General features: G+C 42.9%; 2 protein-coding genes across 3 annotated transcripts; one reads left to right on the top strand and one right to left on the bottom strand.

Annotated features, from left to right (window-relative positions):
• Positions 1–539: 539 nt before the first annotated feature.
• Positions 540–10,953, top strand: SFXN4 (sideroflexin 4). 2 transcript variants are annotated; one of them, XM_069020136.1, is made up of 14 exons: positions 540–612; positions 711–776; positions 1,538–1,612; positions 1,962–1,988; positions 2,072–2,126; positions 2,889–2,914; positions 4,351–4,401; positions 4,487–4,552; positions 4,667–4,735; positions 5,978–6,068; positions 7,284–7,399; positions 8,112–8,197; positions 9,284–9,398; positions 10,580–10,953. In XM_069020136.1, the coding sequence occupies exons 1-14, from the start codon at positions 574–576 to the stop codon at positions 10,655–10,657; spliced, it is 960 nt and encodes a 319-aa protein (XP_068876237.1). In that variant the 5' UTR covers positions 540–573; the 3' UTR covers positions 10,658–10,953. The 2 variants fall into 2 exon arrangements, with proteins under 2 accessions (XP_068876237.1, XP_068876238.1); XM_069020137.1 differs by lacking the exon at positions 1,538–1,612.
• Positions 10,954–14,826: 3,873 nt separating this feature from the next.
• DENND10 (DENN domain containing 10) lies at positions 14,827–24,125 on the bottom strand. Its single transcript, XM_069020135.1, has 9 exons — positions 24,063–24,125; positions 23,338–23,534; positions 22,143–22,222; positions 20,470–20,618; positions 20,172–20,283; positions 19,686–19,786; positions 18,510–18,617; positions 17,879–17,973; positions 14,827–17,213 (listed from the first exon to the last, which is right to left on the bottom strand). Exons 1-9 carry the CDS (start codon positions 24,106–24,108, stop codon positions 17,037–17,039), a joined length of 1,065 nt encoding a protein of 354 aa, XP_068876236.1. The 5' UTR covers positions 24,109–24,125; the 3' UTR covers positions 14,827–17,036.
• Positions 24,126–25,820: the final 1,695 nt, after the last annotated feature.

Raw genomic sequence — 25,820 nt, 5'->3', positions numbered from 1 at the left:
GGAGGCTGCACAGATCAATACAACACTCGGGGGTTCTGTTCTTCATCTTCTGTCCCTTGGAGCAGAGAAGCACAAGGGAACCGCCTTGGCAACGCGGTTGGTGTGTCCTGGGTTAGCTCTAGAACGGGGAGCAATGCTCCAAGGTAACAAATGATAAAAAAATGAGACTGATGTGGCGCCGTGCCTGCTGATGCTCCAGGTTCCAGTACTTGCAAGTCTTCTCAGTCCCGCTGTTTGGCTGTTTTGTGAAATGTAACCATAGAATTTTTCCAATAAACCTGAAATTTGCCACACCTCGAGAGACCGGTTTGTGCCTGCGGGGCCCCGACCCCCTGACCTTCACCTGGCCTGGCCTTCTCTCCCCCCGCCATCCCGCGGAGGACGCGGGGGTTTCTCCGCAGTCTCCTCGGCTCTGCCTTCCCGGGGAAGCCGCTGGAAAGGGAAAAGGCCACGGGGCCTGTCCCCGCCGCGATGCGCTGCCGGCAGCGCGGGCCGTGGCGCGGCGGCTCCGCGCCCGGGCGGAGCGTGCGGCAGCCGGACCGGGCCCCCGGCGCCTTCCGGTGCCGCGGCTCCATGGACGCCAACCTGCGCTTCTGGAGGGCGGAGGGGCAGGTCGGGAGTGGGGATGGACGGGAGGGGACGTGGGGACGGAGCGGGGTTAGGGCAGGTCCGCAATAATGCCTCGTCTCTATTAAACGTGTCTTCCTCAGTCTTTCTTCCAGAGGTTTCTTCTCTGGGCGGACGCGTTGGATCCGCTGCTGCTCCTGAAGTCTTCCGTGAGTAGCGCAGGGAGGGTCGAGATGAGCGAGCGACCTCAGGGATTGTGGCTTTGCCGGGCTGTGAAATGGGGCCACTGCGAGGCTGCTGAGGAAAATGAAATACATGAGAAATGTAGCAGTGAATGTAATGCTCTGGTGCCTAAAGGGGCTGCAAGAGAGCTGGACAAGGGCACGGAGTGATGGGACAAGGGGGAACGGCTTTAAACTGACGGAGGACTGTATTAGATTGGATATTAGGATGAAATTCCTCCCTGGGAGGGTGGGCAGGCCCTGGCACAGGTTGCCCAGAGCAGCTGTGGCTGCCCCTGGATCCCTGGCAGTGCCCAAGGCCAGGCTGGACACTGGGGCTGGGAGCACCTGGCACAGTGGGAGGTGTCCCTGCCCATGGCAGGAGTGGCACTGGAGGGGCTTTCAGGTCCCTCCCAACCCGAAGCATTCCACAACTCTACGATAAACAGAAATACTCGTGTATGCACTTCTGTATGGGATTACATCAACCAAGGGACATTTCTAGGCACAACCATTTCAGGAGCCCTGCTCAGCCCATGGCTGCTGTGCCAGCAGTTGAATTATCCCAATAATTTTAAAGTTTCTATGATTGTCAGTTTGTTGTGTCTAGGTGTGTTCTTGCTTTCACTGGTCAGGTGAGGAACAGGTGCATCATTAGCTTCTAGGTTTGTATTTAGAGTGTTTTATAACTTATATATTGCACTCAGAATATTGAAATCTGAGGGGTTTTTGTTTTATTTCAAATACAGAATGAAATAAAAAGTGCCAGGTTATTAATACAAACCAATGAGAAGACCCTAAGTGAGCCCATACAGAATAATCAGGTATTTTGGACTGCACTTAAAATCTTAACATAAGTCTTTAGCCATATTCAATTGTTGTTTTATGTTTTAAAATGCCTACTAGTTTTAACTTTTTTAGATTAACCTTCTGTTCTGCCCTAGTGTGTGCTCTGGTGCTGTTACACAGCCCATGGGATGTGAATGCTTTATATTCAACAGGGAGTATATGGAGAGAAATTTTATGGGAAAATATAATTAAAGGGATATATAAATATATATACTTTGTATAAAGGGAAGTTATTAGAAAAAGACATAAAATAAATTTAAAAGGAATATTTTTCCCAGTCTCTTCTGAAATTTAATTACTAACCTAATTTTCCAACTGTTGTAGATCAAACAAGCCTTCGTGCTAAGTCTGGTAAGTTTACAAAATATTTAGAATTCTTTTTCCTTATTCAAGTATGGCAAGGATGTTCTAATTTTTTCTTCTTTTTATTTAAGTCCAGTGTACATCCTGATACAGACAAGATAATTCCTGTTTTGTTCAGACCTCCAGGTAGGTTCCTGTAATTGAAATTCTGTGTGTGTGACTGAAGCATCAAGGGGGAATAGCTCATGGGAAATAGCTGCTGTGATACCACAGTGACACTCTTCTCCATGTAGAAAATCAGGTAGACTGTTCTGTTAGTTGCATTGATATATGTGTTGAGGATTTATTTATTTATTCCTATGGTCCTGTTGAGGAATTTTTCCTAAGGATAATCTGCTTATCTAGATGGAAACACTGATCAGTCTCTGTTTCTTGTCACTGCAGAATGAGTTCCCAAATTCCTCCACATTTGTCTACTATAATTTAAAGTTTTCCCTTGATGGCTGTGGCTGCTGGATGAATTTACTTTCTGATGACAAATAGAGCATGCTTGGGGTGTTGTTTAGGGAGCCAAGGCAGCACAGGTTGTTCATCAGACATAACCATACTGAGCCTATTTACTCACAACTGTGAGTTTTTGTTACTGCCTCACTTTTCGAATAGAGAGCTGAACTTGTGTTCAGTTATTTGGTTTCCAAGCAGCCCTGGTGAGTGGAGTTCAGGAGGGCTCTTTTTGTCTGTGAACTGTGAGCAGGGATTGTGGCTTCTTGAGTGAGGAGTGAGAGACAAAGCTTAGGGTTGAAGTTAATGGTGATGCTGGGGTTTGTGGGCAGTGTTTTACTTGGAGATGGAACCAGAGGGGGAAGTTAGGGGAATTTTCTGCTCAAGACCATCCATCTGCACTCACAGACGTTATTTTTACTGAAATAAAGTTTTCTTTCTTTATAGCTTTCATGCCCATAACTCTTCCCTTGGTGAGTAATCATAACAGATGCCAGTGTGCAACCAGCAAGGCTTACATTTTCCATGGCCAGGGGTTGGAGGGAGGGAATAGAAGTTTTGGGGCTTTATTGTAGCTTCAGTACAAGCTGTTTGAAAGGTATCTGTTTCATGGGAAGTGCTGAGTAACCTGGAAATTGAGCCCTTAAAGAACCTCCCTGGAAGTCCAAAGCTGTTAGCTACCCTTCTCCAGCAGCATTCCAAGAGATTGTTCATGTGTGAAGGACAGCTTTCTGATGCAAGGTGAACTCACTCAGCACTGAGAGCAAAGCCTCAAAAATCAACCTCAAAAATCTGGAACTGCAGAGGGAAGGAGTTGGAGCCTTGTGTTCTGTTTCAGACCCAGAATATCAGTTTTTTCTTATGTAGATAATTGGTGCATTTGCAAGTAGGAAATGGTGTTGTCAATAAATTACCAAAGATATAAAAATAAACTCTCGTTACTGTGCTCAAAAATTGCACCATTTTGTTTCATAAAATTTGTAACTAATTATGTGCATGTTTATTGCATTATTCATTTAGATTCTTTGGGTTTGGCCTATGAGTGTACATCCTGAGATATGTCATTCCATACAGACATTACAGAATGAGTTTACATGGCACTGCTAGAAACTATAATGAAAGCCTTGATGGCTGTTAAATTCATTAAGAGCACTAATAGAATTAATAGAAATACTTCTTCTTTATATTTACACTTTAATGTGCTCTCATAGATGTGGTTAGAGTCAGTGCTGGCATTAATAATAAAGATGGTTGATCAATGAAAATTGAATTAATTACTGATCCTTCTCTGAGGCTTTGGAGATTCTTAGCCTTCATCTTATTTGATATTTTGTATTCTTATCTTGATTGACTCTGTTTTTTGAAAGTGTTACACACCTTGAGCTTGGGAGATCAGGCCTCAAGAAAAGCTGTGGTTTATTAAAGCTGAAGTTCTTACTCTCTGAATTTGAGAAGGAGCTGGGAATTAACTCCTAAAATCCTTGATCTTAGATCAGTTAGATCTAGTTTTCCTATCCGCAGCAAAACCAATCTGACCCTTTCTCAATCATTTCTTTAATTAGCCTTTTGTTACCTTAGTTATTTTATTTGCATCTATTTAAGCTTCATGGCACAAATGCATTTTTCTTTTGGGTAAGAAAGCATCTTGCTGCAATATTCTTGCACAGGTTTTGCCACCATGTGTCTGTGGTTTATATATGTCTGTGTGCTTTCTGTTGAATAGAAAAATGAGCATGTCAGCTCTGTAACAAGAGAATGTGCTAGCCTAGAACCAAGGCTGGTGGCTTTGGGCACTGACTGGAGCCTTTGACACTGCTGCCAGTGGTACCTCAGCAGTTCTCCTGGTGCTCCTGCACCAAAAACTTCTACACTCATCAAACCTCATTTCCTTGTGTGTTTTTCCTCTTAGGTCATCATTTCATCTGTTCAGCGTGAGGCAAAGCCTTCTTTTTTTTGGCAGGTAATTGCTTCTTTCTTTCTGCTTTCACAGGTCTTCTAGTCTCCATCCTGAATTCATGTTTTCTTACAATCTCTTGTTTCTGCAGTTCGTGTTTCACACATACACCGCAGCGTTCTCCCTGATAAATGGAAATGGCACCCCAAAGGCTGAGGTATGTGTTGATTTTTATTTCTGTAATCATCTGAATTGTACAATACCATTTTGAACTTCATTTACAAGTGTTTTACAATGTACTTATGCAGTGTTGTTTTTCTGTCCTCCTTAGGAATACTCACTTCAACAAAAGCAGATCTTTCTTGGCTTGGGAGCTGTTTCCTATTCAGCCTGTGTTGGTGTAAGTATTTGCTCAATGATTGCCTTCCTGACAAGCTCTCCTGAGAAGGAGTAGGAACTGAGGTAACCACAGTGCCAGATACCCTTCAGGACTCTGCTCTGGTGCTCCACTCTGATGTCTTGCCACAGAACTGTTCAGAATAAGAATTCTTTCTGATCCTTTGTCAGCCATTAGCTTGCTTGGCTTCCTCTGATGCTGCCTCTTGTGTCATTTTCTTTATTATTCTGCAAGCTTAGAAAATGGGTAGTGAGAGGAACTGGCCAGTGTGAGCCACTGGGGTGTTGTAGTTGATTTTTGATGTGGTGCCATGGAAGAGATCCAACTCCAAACAAGTGGTGAAATCTGCAGGCATCAGTGCTGGACAGTGTTTGCCCAAATCCCAGGAACAGCATAGCCATGAAAATACTGCACTGGATGCAGGGAAATTAGCCTTCCAGGAGGGAGCTGACACTGTGTCCTCTGCTGGAATAGGAATTTGTGATTTCTGGAGTTACATCAGGATGAACTCAGGTATCCTCATGACACTCATCACAAGTGTAAATGGCTCTGTAATGCCTCTCCTCACTCTCCACATGAAACAGTGATTTTCATAAGCTTCTGGCAGAAAAAATGTGATTGTCCCTGCTTCTGTTAGAGGGACTTTCACCTCTACCCATTGGGCAAAACAGCTGGCCAGGATTGCTCAGGGCTTACAGAGGTCTGGGGAGGCAGCCATGCCCACAGGTCACTGTGGGAGTGCTTCCCTTTGCCCTCCAGGGGAGACTCTAAGGGCCAGGTGGTGTCCTGGCCATTTATTCCTAAATGAAACATCCTGCAAGTGTATTATGGGAACGTAGAATTGGGCTGAAACTGCAGGGAATCAGGAAAAATACAGAAGTAAACCAGACATCCTGTTTGGGGGAGAGAGTAGTGTGTGACATGATGCAGTTGGATGAATGTCCAAGGACTATTAGAGGTAATTCTTTTCTTTTTTCTGTCTTTGTATTCACACTGCTGCTGTTCTCTACGTAATAATGTTGAATGCTTTTTTTATCATAATGTTTTCTTATCTAAAAGAATGATTGCAGCACCTTCGTTAACTAGAGAAGGCGTATATTTTGTTGGAATGTTAAACCAAGGCATTTGTTTGTTTTCATAGATGGTAACTATGTACTAAGTCACAGATTTATTTTCCTAACCTGTTACACTGAAATGCTGCACGTTTTTTCAATGTAAGGTGCCTTTTTCATCTCCATGCCTTAGGCTTTGCCTCTTATCTCCGTGAATCGTTACATGTTGAAGAGCCCATTAATGCAACTTGTTGTCAGAAAACTGCTACCTGCTCCTCTGTTTGGTGAGTAGAAACAAACTGTGCATCGTGCAGCTGGTCTGAGGGCCATTTGCCTGTCTGACTGTAGAGTTTTCTTGCTCTTGCACAGGTGTGGTCTCACTGTTTCTTCTCTGGCTGCCTTTGCTGGCCCTCTCCTTTCTGTGGGAGACATCTCTGACTGTGCAGTGACCACAACCTCATTGGATTCTTGCTGGTTTTAGTCTCAGAGCTGCAGAGCACTCTTGTGACCTTTGTACACATACCTGAAAGCACCAGGACACATCAGGAGGGCAGTAGCAGTGGCACTGACATGACCTGGTGTGGCACATCCGTGACACCAGAGTGCGACATCGCTCTGGGAGTGCAGAAAGTGAGCTGTGTTCCAGCAGGATATTATTAATCTTGCAAGGAAAGTGGGACTCAGTTCATTACCACAACAGCTCTACTGCCATGGTGAAGTTGCACTAGGACAAGTTTAAGTATTTAATGTCATTAGTTGTGTTTCTGTTGCCATTATAGAAATTTAGGCCTTTCTTAAGGGAAAATTGATAAAATTAAAACACGTCATCTCCTTTGTTTCAAGTTATGTGAGATGCCTACTCAGATCTTTCTGAGGACATACATACGTTAGAGGTTTCTGACTTGTTTCCTATGAAGCAGGTGTTAAATGTGCTTCCATTTTCTCAAATGTAGAGAGAACTCTGAGGGTAATTGACTAATGCTAGTCCAGCATTTGCAAAGTGTCCTTTGGTACACTGATGTCTTTATTGAACAGCCCTACCAAAAACTCATAAAAAGAGAAATCTATTCTTTCAGGCAAGGTCAGTTTGCCAGTCTGTGCCCTTCCTTTCAATGCAGGGATGCAGCCTTTACTGAAACCCTATTCCCTTCAGGGTCTTGTCTTCTGTGCTGAGCAGGGCAAAACCTAACCACAACAAAAATCCCTCTACTTTCTCTTAAGAACAAAGTTCTCATGGTTTGAGCTGGATGGAAATGATTTTATAGCTCTGAAACTGTAATGACAAAGCACCTTTTAGGACTGAAGCCTTACAGTTTCAATCAAGCTTCTGAAACAAAGATTCACATCCCAAGTAGATTTTTATGGGGCAGTCTCTTTTGAAGCTGTCAGGTTATTCAGTTGTGAACTGTTGAACTGGAAATGTAAAATGCACATCATGATGAATGTTACTATTGAGATCTTTTTGGATCTAATAAGCACAATCCCCTTTAACCCTGCAGGTTTGACGAGTGCATTTACTGTGGCAATGGTGAGAAGCCCAGAATTTGATAATGGGATAGAAGTGATGGACAGGAATGGCAAGGTTGTAGGAGTGTCTAAGAAGGCTGGTGAGAAGGTAGGTGAGGGGGTGGAGAACCTTTGATGTGACTTTCATTCCCTGCTAAGAGCAGAATGTGATGCTGAGTGCAGATAGGGTTAGATACATGGAATAAGGAATCCCACATCAGGTGCTGAATCTTTGGGCAGGCTTGGATTAGGTTTCTGGAACCAAGTTCCACAACCTTTGTGTCTTCAAGGGTTGGCTGCCTCCCCAGACCAATGTAGTGAGTACCAGAGACACTGGCACAGGCATTTCTGCTTTCCCATGTCACCTCCAGAAGGAGATAAGACTCTTGGGTCTTTTGATGAGACACCTCAGAGAAAAGCCCTGTATTGTGGAAACAAGTGGATGAGCATAAGGATTTGGGGACACCTGGAGAGAGAACTTCTGATTTAACACAGGCTAGTTAGGATACCCAGAAGGTATAACCAATTGTATGAAGTTCAGCACAACTTCAAAAAAGCAAGTCTCAGCAAAATTACTATCATGGCAGGAAAACCCATCAGTAGTTTCACCACCCTTTTAAGGAACTTCTCAGTAATAAACAGAGTATTTGTCTCTTAGTTTCCATGTAAGAAAGAATTCCTCTAATAGATGTTTTTATCCCTCATTAACCTGTTGCTTTAAACTCCAGAGTGCTCGACAGAAAAGCACTCAGGGAAGCAGGCAGTGCTTGAAGCTGCCCAGAGCACTGCTTTGACACCACTTGTTTGCTCTCTCCCTGAAGGCTGTTATGGAAACGGCGTTGTCCAGAGCAGTCTTGTTTGGGACAACGTTCCTCCTGCCAGAAGTGCTCATGTACTGTGTGCAGAGGTGAGAGGCACTGCAGAGGGCTGGGGCTGCCTGGCCAGTGGTGCTCTGGTTTTCGGTCTGGCTGTTAGCATTTGCCATTTGTTGGTTTGCAGTATTGCTTGCCTTGGTAGCAGAGATGATGTGGGAAGTTGCTGTTCTGCTGCTGTGATTCTTTTAGATCATTAAGTGAATCTGGTTATGTCTGAACCCATGCTTCAAGGGTTTGCAGGAGTGAGGTTTTCCTCTCTGCTCCCACACAGGAACCATTTGTTCTCTCCTGACAAGCTGTTTTCCAGCACCTACCTACCTCTGGTTCTCTAACCTTGAGTTCCAATGTGTGTATCAAGGTTGTTCACAGCACTTAGCTTAGGTTTGTATTTTTAAAAGAGGTAATGTGGCACTTGAATTTGCAACTGAAGCTAGATCTCAACTTCCAAATTTTCCATGTATTGTAAACCATGTTCTTGCTTTTGCAACATTTTAAACCCCTGTATCATAGGAATAATACATTGTATGCTTTACGAGAGGATTCTTAGCCCCTCCTGAGCTTTTGATCATGATCTTTGTCATGTAAATAGTACAGGTAGGGATCATCTCTGTCAGTTAATTTGGTATTGCCTAAGTTGATTCCCTATCAGCTTAAGGGACTCCTGTTACCAGAAGACAAATGCAGATGTAAAATAAAATTTTAAATATCTATGTCAAGTAATACATTTTTGCACAAGGCAAAGCAGGACTGTCCACAGGAACTAAATGTGTAAGGAAAGAGGGTAATGCAAGAAAAATCTTAATCAAAGAACTGAGACACTTTAAAGCACTAATGTACTTTCTCTGCTTTCGTCACTTGGATCTTGCTGGTTGTTTTCCTAATCTTGACTGTCTGGGCTTGGAAAATGCTGCAGGCAAGCACAAAACAAAGGGAAAGCACGGGGAGTTAAGAGTAAGAACATAAGAAATGGAGTAAGGAAACATCTTTAGGAACCATAAACCTAGATTATGACTAATTTCAGTGTAATTTCAACCAGTAAAATAATAGCTAATGCTCTTTGTGTCACTGTCAGGTTCTTTTTCAATATACTCACATACTTTTTTCAATGTCTTGGACAGAGCAAGATTTGTTAAAAATCCTCGTGCTTTGGGTCCAGTGAGAATGTTTGTGGTTATGTCAGTCCTAGCAGGGATGCTGCCAGTCTCATTTAGTATGTTCCCGCAGTGTGGGGAGGTAAGTCCTTTCACAGGAATTGATTTAGGTTTATTGTGACATTAAATCAGCCTTTCAGAACTATGGCCAGCAGTCTAAATATAAAAAAATCAACAGGATTATCCACATATAAAAAAATCAACAGGATTAACGTGGTGCATCTAAAATGGGGCAGCAGCAGAGAGGCTGCTTGTGAAGGCCCATGTACCAGGCAGAGGCTCACAAGACTTTCAAGGTCTGAGTTGCATTCTGTGTTATTTACATTTTTCAATGTAGATTTATGAGACATTCACAACAGTCTGAAGCAAGCAAGGTCAGGAGAACTATCTTTAAGTGCTCTTGCAGCACTGTGGTCAGTCCTGCAGGAGAAAGGGAAGATGTAGATGAGAATTTTTTCTTTCACACAAAGTCAGCATGGGCTCTCTGGAGAGATAGACCTGCTCACATGGGACATCTCTTCACCGTGCCTTGCTGAACTGGGAAGTGTAATCTGTTTCCTAGGAAAGAAGGCCTTCCTGGCAGGTTTTAAATGGAGGATGTAGCCCCTGAACCTTGGGCTTTGGAGAAGGCCAGATGAGAGAGGAGCCTTTCTGCATTTGTTTCCTCTCCCTTATCAGCACCCTGTGAATATTCTTAGCAAATCACAGACTGGGCTCTTGCAATTTTCAGTGGTTTCTTTTATTTGCCTAAACTTTCTGGCATTTTAATTTTGGGGGTTTTTTGATTTCTTGATCTCTTATGACAACAAAGCAAACTAAACATAAATGAGGGACTTTTGAGGAATTATGTACTGAGAGTAGGGCTGGTTTGTTCCCTTTCCTTCTCAATGGCTCACTCAGCCCACAGCAGAAGTTCTCCTGGGTGTCACCCAAATATATTTACAGCTGGATTTGGTGATCTTAAAGGTCTTTTCACACCTAAATGATTCTGTCATTCTGTAGTGAATGGAGATAATGTCACTATTCTTAAATAATAAATATTGCTTCCCATATGTGTGCACATGTAGAAAATGTTGGAGGAGCAAAAAAACAAAGCCCCAAAACAACAAAAAATCCCTCAAATCCCCAAATAAACAAAGAGCTCTAAGTCCCAAATACTGATTGCAGTACTTGAATTTGTGCAAAGTGCAGTGCAGTAACAAGGACTTAACATTCACTTACCAGGCTGTGGTGGTGCTGATTCCCTTTTTTGCTCCATTGCAGATAAAGCGAGCAGACCTTGAACCAGAAATTTTGTCATCTACAGAAGAAACAGAGTTCTTCTACAACAGAGGAATTTAGAGCCTGGAATTTATATACATGTGATCCAAGTGAATTCTGAATGCACCACTGGCATTTGTGACTGAATTGTGATTCCGTGGTGGCAGACATGCCAGATCCAGTGTATGATGGTGTGGCCTGTCAAGAGGCAGAACTTGGCAACATGGCTTTGCCAGCCCCAGCCTGGAGCAGATAAACACACCCCACCTGATGCTGAAAAGTCCTAGAAAAGCACTGTAACACAGCCTTTGTCACAACCTGTGTTCTCTGCTTCCTCAGGTGATTGATTTCTTAATTAAACGACTGTTGAGTACCTACGTTTTGTTCTGCTGCTGCAACTTCTGACACACTGCTTTCTAGGAACCCAGCTGGTGAAGGCTTTGACATCAGTACTCCTGTGGGTGAAGTCCAGCTGGTTCTTCTCAGAACACTTTGTGTATTTCAGTGATCTGAAAACGCCCATTTTGAGGATGAGATGTGAGTGAGGCAGCCCCTGAAGCGATACTAGACAAAGCACCCCTGATGGCAATAGAATATTGGTTTAATTTAGTTTTTTAAAAAGTGCTCAGGAAATTAGTGTCAAACTTAATTACCAGTTGATTCCTGGCTTTCTGAAAATCCTTGAAGGAGTTGTGAGGCCTGATGCCCCTTGAGCTTTAGAACCTGGTTTTTTACACTGAAGCCATGAGGAGATCCCATGTCTTTCTGACCTTGTGATGGACAATGAGGAATTCCCACTTTTGCAGGTTGGCAGTATTTATCCAGAGTAAGAAAGCTCTTTTGCTATGTGGCATCATTTTGGTATGTTGGTCAGCGAGGTGATACATTTTGCTGATCCTATGAAATTCTTCAGGGACCCTCAGCTATCTGTGAAGAGCTGCAGAAAGAGCTTACAGGAGACCCTGTGATTATGACAACATCTTCAGTGATTTTTTGGAGCCATCTCTCCTACAGCCCCTGCCTATAGTTACGTGAAGTGCTGCTAAGGCTGTGTGACAAGGACAGAAATGCACTAAATAATGTAAAATTATTTATGTGAAAGTGATTATCCTAAGTGCAGCCTCCAAAGCCTGCCGTAATTTAACTTCCTTGGGGCACAATACACAGGTCACTGCTGTCCTGTTGCTGAAGGATTAGATTTCTTTTTGCAGTGTGAGGAAACCAATGGTTTCCCAATCCATCATACAGGAAGATAGCAGCATAGAGCAAAGTAAGGAAAATAGCAGGCCTGGGCTCTTGCAGGAAGAGATTCCTGCTGTGCTTTTGGCACTGAACAAAAGCAGGAAGTTGGGGGTTGAGTTTAATTTCTTGTTTGAATTCTGCCTTTTTTGAGCCTTCCTCTAACAACTTACTGGAGGGAAAGGTCAGATGAGGGAAGAGGAGAGAGGAGCAGCAGCACATATTAAGGACCTGGAACTGGAGGGGAACATGCTGTAAGGCTGTTCCAGGATTACCATATGGATACTGTCTGTAAGCTGGCAGAGTTTGCACTGCTCCACTGGAGGACTACAGTGAATTTTTAAAGGTAAAGGATTGTTTGCACCTACTGAACTCTGCAGGCCCACTGAGCCTCTGTGGGTGATGGTCTTCAGTACATGGTAAAATCTCATCAGGGTCAACAAGATAATTGTATTGTGTCAGACCAAAGGGTCTGCTGAGCCAAACGTCATCTGCTCATGGCAAGAGGTTAGAATTAGATGGTCTATAGGGTCACTTCCAACCCAAGCCATTCCATGATTCTACCACAGGGTCAGGTGGAATAGGCTTAAGGCTCAGCCTGCCTCTCTGAGTCAAGTGTTTGTCTCCTTCCAAACCTTTAATAGCAGAGGCACAGATAACATCCTACAGTTAAATTATCTAAACCCATGTTTCTCTATTAATCCTATTTCAGTCACATACCAAAGGCAAATGCAGAAGGGGTCTGATTCCACTCTCAGTAAACATGAACTGGCACTACAGTGAAGACCTGCACTCCCCACTCCTTTTTAAAACCTAATTTAAGAATGGCTAAAGTAAATGCTAGTTACATGAACCACAGTGGGAACAAGGAAAGAAACCCAAAACCTAAGAGTAGACCAAGGCCAACAGAAGAGAATATATTGGTGAACTTTGGATTGTCATGGTAACTAGACAAGCTATAAATTCACTGGCACCACACTTGGATGTTTTAAGCAAACTGATGTCATTACAACTCCATGAGTAAGGCTTCTGGAATAGGTCTGGTAATAGTGTCTGTTATTACAGCTGCCCCTTCTCAAACTCCACCAGCTTCTTACTGAATACTTGAGTTGAAATTTGCCATATTAAACTCAGCTCCCTCAGGATTATTAAATACCCCTTTCCCCCATTCTCATAAATGCTTCTATTGCCCTAACCAGAATTTTCCAGAAGAGGAGGGCAGGTGCCTGCCATTTAAATTGTCAGCCTGGCTGATTCAGCTGCTTCCCAAATCAGGGCAGGGAAAATGCATTGCTGAAAAGGCCCTGGCATCCTCAGCCTTGAACTAGTCCCTGAGATGAGAACTGCCAGGACCAGACACCTGATAGGCCAGAGGTACAAGTCAGGGAACAAGACTGGCACAAGCAGCAAAGCATCATGGTTGAGGGACCTGGGAAGAGTCAGCAACTACAGGAAATCTTCCCCTTTCTAATGTGGAATACATTAACAACACACCAGCCCAAGGCAGGTCTGTCTCCTGCCTTAGCTAGCCCTTGTGTTAAGAGACTGCATTAGTGGTGGAACCAGTTTAAGTTGTGGTGAATGACAACAGATGGAAGCTTTCAGCTTCAAGGAAAACAGAAGTCTTAGTACAGCACAAGATGCTGTGCCTCACCCACTCAGCTTGTCATCTTGACATGTAGGAAAATCCAATGAGGCTTTCAGGCCCCTTTAATGTAGCTTAAAAAAAAATCAGCCACTCCCATGTTAAGAAATATTGAGATCAAAGCCTTTCTCAGCTGGAGCTGTGTCCCTGCTTTACCCCCAGGCCTGTAACACAGCCATGCTGCTTTTCCCTTTTCCCCACATGCTGGGGGTGGAGGAAGGAAGGATGAAGGCACTGCAGTGCACTGCAGCTCCTTCCCACTCAGACAGCAAACACCACGTGCTGCACAGTGTCACTCAGGAACGAGCTGCTGCCCAGTCTTTGGAGTCTCCTCCTGAGTCCCACATCACGCAGCAGCTCCAAGGAATGACTTCACCTGACCAGAGATGCTCTGACTCAGACTTCAGCCAGACAGCTGCCTAGGGAAGGGTGTAAAGCACTATGAGGCAGCTGGGAACTCCCTACACTGAGCTTTACAGCTTGTTTTTAATCTAGAAATCGAGCTGCTTCAATTAGCAAACCCCCAGTAGCCATTTCAGGAGCAGTCAGAGGCTAAAAGCAGAAGGACGTTTAAGATGGACTCTGTCAGATGTTCTGTGTCAAGTTTTTCCAGGTTACAAAGCATTACACTGCTCTCCATTGAACATTATCCCCCTCACATATTTGCCTGCAGGGGAAAGAGGGCAGCTCATACCAGGAACTAAAACCACAGGGATGAAAGCAGTAAAGCAAGTAACCCAATTTAGTCAGCAAAATCTCAACTGCAGGGACTGAGTGTTGATCCTGCTCCCCTTTGCAGGCCTCTGCCCTGCTCACTCTTTACCTTCCCAATTTCTGCAAATGTAGTGGAGATGTTATGGCACTGGAACCATTCACCATTTTGTATTTCTCCAAGAACAGAAAGGCAGTAAGATGAAAAGGTATCAATAAAAATTCCATTTTAAACAGTCTTTGCTTCTAGGAGGAACAAAGAATGTCATCTGACTGCAAAAGAGCAACTGCACCCACAGTCTGCTTTGTGTGCATCCTGGGGAAAGGGAAGCGAGAAATAAGTAGAAATCTTTTCCTGTTCTGACCTTGCAGATTTTTCTGGTTTATTTTAAACCTTTTTGAGAAGAAACAGTGTCAAAAGTCATTAGGAAAATGCAAGAACATTAAGACAATCCTTTGAATGCACTGAAGCTGAGGGAGGCCAATAAATCTTGTACAGTGCTGATGATAAAATCAGCAATGACAGAAGTGTCTGAACATTTCCAACCTAAATACCAAACCATAGCTCAATCCCAGTATTGCAAAACTAAAAGCTAAGGCCTGTGACTCCATGGTCACAACTATTCAAGAATAAATTTACATAAATTAAAGGATAGACTGTTCAGGATTTTTTAATAGGCATAAGCATGCTATGAGTCCAGTTCCTTAAGTGCAAAATTGTATTTCATCTGTGTTGCACAAACATCAGAAGATCTAATACAACACTGAGATTTTCAACTGGAACATTTCCAAAACAGAAATCAAAACAGGCATTCAAGGTTTAGTTTGCACTTGAGCTTCTCTGCTTTGTGTGGTTGTCTCTAGATATGCCTTAAGGCAGTTTGTTAATAAGAAACAATGGGAATTTCTTCTCAGTTGCACTGTGGTGCTAAGACAGCTCGCTGAAGCAGATTCAGGTTTCCCTTGGTGAAAGAATTCCATTTCAGTGGACTTTAAAGTAGGTCCTGAATAGAATTTTCAGCATAGTTTTGCAGTTCTTCTATTGTGACTGTTTTATAGGTCCCAAAACAGAAGCAGCAATATTAAAGAACCATTAACAAAAACCATTAATTGGCAAAAGGGGAAAAAAAGCTGTAGAGCACTTACAGGTAAACAAAGGCAGTTGCAATATTTTTCTCAGAAGTTTAAAAAAATTTACATGCTACTGTGTTCAGAATTTAAACTTCAGACTAAGTGTTTAAAGTAGAATTTTACACCCCTGAAAATAGGAGATTGTTCTGAAGCACTTTCATTTCCTGACTGTAATAACCACCCATTTTATACACAGATGCCACATTCCTTAATCACATTCTAAAATAGATTTCCTTAAGGTATCATACATAGCAAAAGGACAACTCTTTTTCCAATATTGCCTGCACATAGTTATTGATGAGCTCTACCAGTTTTAGAATAGCAAACATCCAATTATTTAACAATATAAATACTGGTTACTAAAGTTTTAATCATAAGTATAAAATCTCTATGTAAAACCACATGCTACAGCCTATCTGTACAAAGGCCAGGAAAAAGGTTATTTTTTTCTTATAACAAAGTGCTACTGGCAGAAGACTGATTTGTTGTGGACATTTCTGAACAAATACAGATTGTTTGGCTCAGAGCATTTCCCTACAAAGACTCTAAATTTTTCTCAGAAGATTGTAAAGCAGTTAGTTTCAGGCTGTTCAGTAAAAAAGGAAAAAAAAAGAAAAAAAAATCTCTTGACTTATGGCTGTGCAACCAAACAAGTAGGCAAATCTTAATTTTCTCTAAACTCTTTCCCAGTTTTCACTATGACTTCAAAAGTTTCCATCTAGATTTAGTTTACACAGAGCACCATCAGACAGTACCTGTGTTTCAGCCCCAGTCATTCAAGAAGCTGATGCTCTACCTGTGCTACCTGGCCATTTGAGCATTCCTGGCCCATAAGGCTTTGACTCATCTTTCTCTCATGTGGATCAGGAATGAGTGGCCAGGTCTCTTCTCAGCTGAGAACCCCAACAACTTCTTAAATGACTCCAGCTGTATGGCAGCACTTGTCCATGACCCCCCTAGGAAGCCCCACTTCAAGCACAGTAATCGTGTATCTTATCCCTCCAATCAAAGGCATGGGACGGAGTGAAAGGGGGAAAACCTCTAAGGCAGGAGTCCAAAAGAGGTGCTCACCTCACACCTGAGCTTCAAAATATCCCTTCCTTTTCATACTAAGGCTACCACATCAGATATTCCCAGACATCCTTTATTCACACCTAGATACTTTCAAGTAGAAAGAGAGAACTTGTCCATTTATTTGGGATTTCCAAGTATCAGGCAGTCCAGAGCAAGAGCAGCATCTGACAGGCTGACATCCCTGGAAGCCCAGAAGGAGCACTCAGACCAGCTGCGTGTTCAGGGTACCCCTGTGCAGAGATCAGCACATCCCAGCTGTGCTGGTTTCACAGCACGTGTGCTGCAGCCCTGTTCCAGGCCCCAGGCAGGCAAGTCAGAGCTGCCCAGCCTCTGGAATGTAGATGACAAACAACCACTACACTGAAGTCTGCCACAGCCTGGACACACTGGCCTGTGCTGCTTGCATATCCACTCACTCTGTGGTGTGAAATACAGGAGCCATAGATACATAGTTAGAGTTGGGGAGAGATAATGACACCAGGAATGTTCCCAAATACATCTCCGTATGTTCCCAGTCAAGCTCCAATATTCTGCATTATATCATGGTAACTATGACATTCACTCATACCTTTAGTTTTTCAGATAAAATACCAGGTATACCTATCTGGATGGCAGAGACAGCTTTTCTGAATTGATCCATAACACTGCAGTGCATCACAATCAGATTTTGAGCATTTGTTCAGCAGCTGCTAAATGAAAAAGGAAGTTTTCTGTGGCTGGTGGAAATCGCTTTTGTTTCAGGGCCTCGGCGTTAAGGGTTGGCTTTTCATTGCCATCAGAAACTTCAGTAAGTGAGGCTAAAGTAGCCAAGATTTCTTTTGTCTTCAGAGAAATGTCCTTAAGGAGCAGAAAAACAAGCAACCATGAATATAGTATTAGATACGATAATGTTTTCATGTACATTGATAAAAAACAATCAATACAGAACAAAACAGGAAATAAATAATGATTAAAAAATAGCTCATTAAAATAAAGACCAAATCTGTTTTAAGGAAAACTTGCAACAGTTCTTCAGCCTGCTCTTGTGCCATACTGGATAAAGGGAGCACAGCCACTCCTCTCCTGGCCTTACTGAGCTCTGTGACTAAGTCACTCAGTTGTGAAATGTCCAATATTAGATAGGGGAGGAAGTGAAAAAATGCCATCATCATAAAAGTCAGGTTTTATAGCTAAGAAGCCATATTTAGCAGGACCTTTTCAAGGTATTGCCAATACTATTGCCAAAGCACTGAGGAAAATCCATGCCTTGTGGAATAAAGCTGAGAAACCAGTCTTATAATCAATAGAATTTCCGAACTTTCTTCAGCAATGTAGTTACCCAAGAGATAATGTAAACTAAGTAAGTTATCCTTAAAAACCTGCATGATGAATAAAATGCTCATTTGTAATAAGGCAGAAGGTAGAAGAGACTGACTGATTCTCAGGACACTCTTCCTCCTACTCCCTCCTTCTGCCAAGATTTAGCAATAGAAGATAATTAGATTTAAAAATAAAATATTAACCTTAATGACTTGGCTGTCTGATTTATCTGGATCTTCTGCCGATTGAACAATTAGTTGTCCGATTTCTTTGTGAAGTTTTCCCATTGTCATTGCCTCTGTGTAAGAAAAAAAACCAAATACCACACATAAAATCACCTTTTTTGTGATACCTAGAAATGCATACGAATAACACACCAAACTGAGGAATCTTTTCATGACTGCCATTTGAAATCTGCTGGTAAAAGCAATAACCTTGTATCAAAAGCCAGTACCTCTGAAGTGGCCCTAAGCAGATGATGATAAGGAATATAGAAGCTTTTCTTTCAAGTAGTCCCCAGTCTTCAAGTATTTAGTGCCATGTTTTTCCAAAGACTCATGTGATATCTCTCCATTCAGCTGAAAGTCTCTTCCATGTCTAACATGGATGTTACAAAATCTCCATTGTGCATTTTGGAAGACAAAGCACATCTTTCCAAATTCCAACTTTACCCAGTCTTCCAGGGTGGCAATAAAATTAAGACAGAAGATTACATACTGACTTTTCAAAAGCCAGATGGAAGAAGGATCAAGATTGACCTACAACAAGGCTGAGCAATTACTGTCAGCTCTGGAATAAACTGCCTCTAAATCCAAAATATAAACAGTGACCAACCTTTCACTACAGGGGAAACAGTAATCTCACTGTCTGCCAAATTCACATAAACATCATAGAGGTCTGATCTACTGCTCACTTCAGAGTCTGTAAATCCAGCGATGTAACCTAGAGCACAGAATTCAGCAAGATTAGGATCTTCATAAATAAAACAAAAACCCACAGTCCTACAGTCTGTTCTAAGAGTATTTGACACTACTCATTGGACCCAGGAGGTTGCTCTCTTGATATTATCATTCAAAAAGTGTTCAGGAGATGCTTCATTTCCAAGGAGCTGAAATAATCAACTTCTAAAATTGCCTTGCACATGGATGAACTGCTAACACTACATCAATATCACCAAGTTATCAATCTGAAATTTTAAACTCTTCCTACCTTCCTACTAAAATTACTCATTTGCAACTTTCTCATTACAAAAATCTCTACCCTGGAGCCTCTTGTCACGAAGTCAGTATTAGACTGGAACAGAGGAATAAACCCAACAGATTTTCTTATTTATAGCATGTCAGATGAGCAAACTTGGAGCAGTTTTTCTCCATTGAAGATGCTTAGTGAGCTGTAAAAATGTTGAAGATGAGTAGTCTCCGTGCTCATGTTCTATATAAAGAAGCCTCTTAATGGCCACATGATGTGTCATAGTAACCTCTGCATAAAGCAAGGGCCTCTTCCTGGATCATGCATTAAGCACTGTGCACACACAGCAGTGTGTCACACAGACCTAACTCCTACAGGTAAAGTCTACCTGTGCTTAGGAGACACAGACTTCATTGACATCAAATAGAAGTCTGGGACTTCAGAGTTAGGAATTCAAAAAAAAGATTGTTACTATTGATGTGCAGAAGTTGGGAAAAAAATGAACCTTATCAAAGTGAGCTATTTCTGTACAACAGGAAGACTTTCAATGCCTCCGATCAAAGCATCAAAAAAGTCTCAAGGCTGCTTCGCATCTGAGATTAGGGATAGACTGATGTGGATCCACCCACAGCCACCAGATGAACCATAATTATCTTCCCACAAAGTTGTTCAGTTGATTTGCCCTTTCCAAAGCAAATTATGTTTAACTTTGATCAACAGCATTAATAGCAAAATAACCTTTTTTTCCCTCCAAAGTGCAAGACCTTGCAGCAACAGAAACTGAAATTAAATTTTAATTTTTGATTAATAAATTATCACTACCTGTGCAGGCTTTTAAGGCTTCCAGTTCCTCCTCATTTAGATGCACATATGAATGAAGAATTGACCAGTCTTGTCGATGCCACACTAAAGCAGGCAAAGTCCTAAGGGAGATTAGAGTGCAATTTGAGACGTGGTAGAACTTTACTTACACTAACTAAAGCTTCACAGTAAAAATTGCATGCCATGAAAAAGAACAATTATGACTAGGTCTCATTTGGGGTGTATATATGTATGTATGAACTACAGAGATTTCTATTTATCAGTGCAAGCAGTTTATCATTCATTCTACCATTAAATTTCTCTGAGTTGAGCAACATACAGCTAAAGAATTAAGAGGGATTTAGCAGAATTTCAATGAATAGGTTTAAGATAGATTTCTTTTTTTCCCTAAAATATGGGCTTTTCTCTCAATGAAGGTTCAAAATTTGTTGGGCTTCTAGGGGGGTGGGGGGTGGGTGAGTGGGAAGGAAGGAATTGATGAAGTACCTGGTAAATTCCTGGACAGCTTCTATTCTAGGATGGTACACTACAATTCTCTTCTTTAACATCAGTGCTGTATATAAAATAACTGTTTCCATTTCAAACTGAGATACTATATCTAGAAAAGATGGGAAATAGTTTTATAGAAGATATACAGGCTGATATTACGATGTTTTTGAAGAAGCTTAACAATAATAGCACAGGTAAGAGTGTTAGCAGTGTTTACTTGAAGCATACATGAAAACAAGATTGTATTTTATGCTGTAAGAAAGGAATCAGAATAGAGACTCTGGCAGTGATTAACCTTTGATGGAGCCAGCAAGGTAAGCCTTCCGAGCATCGAAGTCCTTGCTGAGGAAGGATCCATTTTCTTCACTTTGGCAGATGCCCTTTGTAAGGACTGCAATGTAACTCTCCATCATTTTAACTGGACTTCCATGCTTCAAGTAGATTCTGTGTGAAAAGGAGAGAGTCTGGTATTTTAACTGCAATCAGTGCACCAATGTATATATGAAAAATAAAAAATTAAAAATCTTGCCAATAATACTGCTATCATAAATAGCAATATTATTGGCAAGAATTTTTATTTTGGACACCTCATTGAGGTTTTAAATACTAAACTAGAAGTCTTCCAACGTACACAAACACGTCTGTCTTCTAGAATATAAAATAACCCTGTACTCCTCTTTCAGCTTTCTATTTTATGAACAAACCAACATGGACTAAGATAGAAACACACCCCAAAGGTGTAGGCAGGTGTCCAGACAAAGGATTCTTTGCAGACTTGGAAGGTGCCTGCTTTATAAAAAAGCAACTACCACAGTAACTCCTGTTATTACACACAGACTATGACTAGGTAGTTTTTAATTATTCATCCAAGTATCATTTGCCATTCTTCTGTACTCTGTTAAATGATGAAAGAAAGATATGTCCTTGACACTCATTAAGAACCCAAAATGACACAGAAGAACCACACACCAAGAGAACCCATGCACTGTCAGCTGTCTTCCAGGAAGCAGAGAGACACTGTAACCTATTTTACAGGTTAGGATATTTCAGGAATAGCACTGAAGCTGTCAACTACACATTTTCCATGTTAGCTATAGCACAAAGCTACATCACATTTGAAACTCAATTATTATCATGCTTGGAAGAATCCACCCAGGATTTGAAATGAAGTATTAGTTGATAAGTCAGCAACAACATGATCTACAGTGAATCTGAGTATTTCACGTATCACCAAAAAAGAACAAATCTCAGTTTTTCTGTACCCTGCAGAACTGGCAAGCCTCAGGGCATTCCCAAGTCTACATTATATATAGTAAGTCCCAAGAGCATAATAACCTCACAATTGCATCCAATTAGCTGCAAAATCTCAAGGAATACTCTTGGTATCAAGAACTGGGACCAAACTAATTTGGAAACGGAAGGAAAAGCAAAATAACAAGCAGAGAGAGCATTAGAATGAGAACATGAAGGGAAGTGAGTAAACAGGACAAGGAAATTAGAAGAGGTCTTTTGGTTGGAAGAAGGCTCTCACTTCCCTAGAGGAAAAGCAAAAAGATCCCTGGGTGCTGTGCTTAGCTCAGAGGAGCTGCAAGCAGCATCTAAAAAGATCTTGTGGAGGGATGCACGTCATTCACCATACACATGGTGACCTTTAAGTCCAGCACTGACATCTTCCCAAACATTTACACTTTTTAAACATGTCTTCTCAGAGAAAATGAGTGTGAGGGTGGTGGTGTGTGTCTGGAGAAGACACACATTAAAACCCAACACACATCTGACATTCATCCAACACTTACTGCATGAACTCATGACAAGCTCAAATCAAGGATTTTTATCATCTGATTCTGTTTGTAGGACTGAGTTTCCAGCAGGTTGTTTGAACAAACAGAGCACAATGAATTTAACCTTTTGCTTTGGCAAGATCTAAGCATGCACACGGCAGTACCTCAGGCCAGCTGTTATACAGACCTACAGAGGATCCTGGTGAAGGCTGCGTACTTCTCTGGGTTGAAGTCTTTGGCTGTCAGGACAATGGAGAAGTGGGTCACCTGCACATGACACAGGCACAGAAACACACAGAGCTCAGTTAATGACCCCACATGAACAGTCTTGGTCACTTTACTGTCAAGGCTCCAAGTTCCTAAGTGCAGCAATGGCCTGGATAGCAGATTTCTGATGTGACTCAGCTCCTGTCCAGGCTATCTTTTGCTTAACCTACACTACAAGAGTTACTTTCCTCTAATCTCATGAAGTTATTAAAAAACAGAAAGGTATTTTTCTTCCCCGTAGCAGAGAGGAAACTTCCAGAATTTGTTGCCAAAGAGGCTGTGGAGGCAGACAGCATCAACACATTTAGAAGGAGACTGGAAAAAAAGACACAGATAGCAGGCCCACAAACAGAACTACTCTAACTTCCTCAATCAAATGATTGTGGGCTGGGAGAGTACAAGACTGAAGGTTTGCAGACAATGACCAGGCTCACGTGTCCTCCTGAAATAGCATCTCCCACTGTAACTGTTGGAGGCAGACACTTTAATTTTATTTTACTTTATTTCATAGGAAATGTAAACTTGGAGTGAGGAAAGGCAAGCGACATTCTGCTGTGGGCATGCAAAATTACCACATTATCTTTCTACTTAACAACATTGCATAAAACACGAAAATTGAACAGACTTAACAGACAGTTTAATAATTTTCATAACAAGGAAAAGATAGAAGATACAACTATATTTGCTGTCTTTCAGTAATCAACGCAGTGGAAAAGAAAGTACCTACATAACTTGATCCTTTGGGAAAAAAAGGCATCAAGTTCTATTGGAACAAGATTCTGGACACTATGAACCAAACTTCGTAGAGAGAAAAAATGCTGAACTTGAAATGCAAATTAACTAGAAATAGCAGCATGAAATAGCATTTGTATATTAACATGAGGAATCTAAATCGGGTAATGAATATCTCAATCATTCCGCAATTCCATGTCTTGGTGCCAAATGAAAAGTAGACTGGTTGGACACCTGGACAGAGCTGCATCTGTGAGCACACAAGACCCTGAATCCCTTCTTTTCCTCACATTTCCCTCCATGGGAAAACACTGCTTAACCCACAGAGGAAGCTTTGCAAAAGTCCTCCCTGAATTTTCCTGAAAAACTCCACCAAGTCCTACCTTTTTCAAGGCTGGAGAATCTTGAACTTCTACTGTTGTGATGTAGAACCAAGACCTTTTATACTGGCCAAATACAAACGTATGAAGCAGTTTGTTTTCATCTGTAAGGCAGCACTTTCTCAGCAACAGAGTCCTCAGGTCAGCTGTTACGGATGGATAACACCAAACCCACAAAGCATCTCCGTTGGTGTCTTTTTCTATGGTGGAAAGATGTTCACTGTGAGAATGCCAAACAGCAGCAAGGAAGTAAATTGATGGGTTAATCAGGTTTGTTTCCTGGAATCAGATTAAAATTCCACCTTACCCTGACCCTAGACATCCAGTTCTGCCACTACGGTTTAAGCCTTAAGGCAGGAATTCTGATACGGTTTTTATTTTTTAAATATTAATAAATCTCCATTCTTGACCTGCTTCACGAGGTCAAAGAAGCACCAAGTTTGAATGCACATTCAACATGAGCACGGTACTGAGGAAAAAGCACCCGGACCAGCTTATTTATGATTTTCCCTATTTCTGATTTCGCAACACAAACCTCGGAAGCCGCGAATTTCAGACACTTCGGCCGAGTTGTGCACGGCTTAGCTCTGCAACAGGCAAAGCCGGCACCCCCAGCACCGCCCGAGCCCGCGGCCTCAGCGCAGCGGGCCCCGGTACCGCAGCGGGCCCCGGCACCGCCCCGGGCCGCGGCACCGCCCCCGGCCCGGCCCGGCTCCCCGGGCCCTCACCGATCAGCCCCACGGCCCGCAGCAGCTGCGCCTCCGCCTCTGCCATCTTCGCTCCGCCGCCTTCCGCCCGCCCGGCCCCGCTCCGCCCTCACGGCCCCGCTCCGCCCGCCCGGCCGGGCCCGCCTCCCCGCCATTTACTGAGCGCTGCTCGCCCGCCCGCTCCCCGCGGCTTCCTGCTCTGGGACCCGCCCGCCTGCTTTCTGGCGGTAACGGGGGGAAAAAAGGGCCTGGGAAAAATAGAAGTCTTTTTTGTTGTCTGCGTCACAGAATCCAAGGATGGTTCAAGTTGAAAGGGGCCACGGAGCTCAGCCGGTGCCACGGCCCTGCCCAAGCAGGTCCCCAGAGCCCTGCACTCAGGAGTGTGTCCACACGGCTTTTGGACATCTCCAGTGGGCGAGACTCCCCACTCTCCGTGGGCGGTCTGTCCCAATGCGTGGTCACTGCACAATACAAGTTCTTCCTTGTATTCAGGTGGAATTCCCCGTGTTCCAGTTCCTCCCCATTGCCTCTTGTCGTATTGCTGGGCACCACGGAGCAGAGCCTGGTCCATCCTCTGACACCTCCCTTCAGACACTGATGGACATGGATGCTTAGTTGTCTCTTCTCCAGGCTGAACAGGCCCAGCTCCCTCAGCCTTTCCCCAAGTGAGGAGCTCCAGTGCCGTCATCATCTCCGCAGCCCTCTGCTACCTCACTTTGTAAGTCATGGGGCACGGTTCATGTGAAATGTTACACAAAAGGAGGTGGCACTGCTGGCAACCACCTCCTGGAGTCACGGCCAGGAGTTGTACCCCTGAGCAACCCAGAACAGACATCCCTGTGCTTCCACACAGGCTGGCTTGTGCCCAAGTGGGGACTGAGTGTGAGGAGCACTCACGGAAGCGGAACAACCATTCCTGAGTAACTCCATGCATCAGGAAGCTTATTGAGAATGTAAAGATCTTATTTGCAAGTCTGAATGATCAGTGGTACCTGAACATTGGATTCCATGATCTTAAGGGTCTTTTCCAACCTAAATGATTCTAGGAATACCATGACACTGATTAGAAGAAACTTCCAAAATAACTGGGATAACCAGAGAAGCATCAGAAGCTGCTGAAGAAAACGTGCAGTTCTGGGAGAGGCCAGGCCTGTCCCTGCCTGGCTAGGGAACACACTAAAGGGCAGCCTGCCATGTGATTTTCAGGAAGTCATGAAACACACACATTTAATATATTCAACTGCCACGTAAGTAGAGATATGATGAGACAGACTATAAAAGCTGCTCCTGACACAAAATCATCTTGATCCCAGCCTGGAGGGCTTTCAGGAACTTCAGAGAGGTCCAAAAACACGGAGTGGGCTGCCCAATAGCGAATCCTGCTCTAACCCAGCAATAAATACCGGGCAGCACACCTGCAGTCCCCATCAGAGCACAGCTGTCCCTCTGAGAAGGCTGCAAGGACTTAGGACAGGCACTGGCTCCAGCTACTTGGGGACAGCTGCCACCCAGCTGTCTGTTAAATTAATTCTATGAACACAAGAAAAGGACTCGCTCGGCCCTATAAATAGCTGAGTGATGACTACTTCATGCAGACTATGCTAAAATACAGGTCTGTCATGGTTTAGGAATGGAATTCCCCAGTTTAGTATCCCCAGTGAAACACCCCAGACCACACACCGCTCGCTCACGTCCCCCCCACCTCCTTCTGAGATAGGATGGAGAGTTGGAGGTACAAAAAGGTAAAGATCACGCGTTGGGCTAAGAACAATTTACTAG

The sequence above is a fragment of the Aphelocoma coerulescens genome, chromosome 6 (assembly GCF_041296385.1).
Source record: "Aphelocoma coerulescens isolate FSJ_1873_10779 chromosome 6, UR_Acoe_1.0, whole genome shotgun sequence".
NCBI lineage: Eukaryota > Metazoa > Chordata > Aves > Passeriformes > Corvidae > Aphelocoma > Aphelocoma coerulescens.
The sequence above is the reverse complement of the archived record's forward strand: the minus strand, read 5'-3'. Positions and strand labels throughout refer to the sequence as shown.

Excerpts from the sequence above, each read along its gene's own strand:
- SFXN4 (XM_069020136.1), top strand. The coding sequence starts at position 574 with ATGGACGCCAACCTGCGCTTCTGGAGGGCGGAGGGGCAG. Across the intron at positions 2,127-2,888 it reads TGTTTTGTTCAGACCTCCAG|CTTTCATGCCCATAACTCTT; the intron begins GTAGGTTCCTGT and ends CTTTCTTTATAG. Across the intron at positions 6,069-7,283 it reads GCTACCTGCTCCTCTGTTTG|GTTTGACGAGTGCATTTACT; the intron begins GTGAGTAGAAAC and ends TTAACCCTGCAG.
- DENND10 (XM_069020135.1), bottom strand. The coding sequence starts at position 24,108 with ATGGCAGAGGCGGAGGCGCAGCTGCTGCGGGCCGTGGGGCTGATCG. Across the intron at positions 23,535-24,062 it reads GCGGGCCGTGGGGCTGATCG|AAAAAGACACCAACGGAGAT; the intron begins GTGAGGGCCCGG and ends TTTCCACCATAG. Across the intron at positions 17,974-18,509 it reads TGTTTCCCCTGTAGTGAAAG|AGGCAATGACAATGGGAAAA; the intron begins GTTGGTCACTGT and ends TTTCTTACACAG.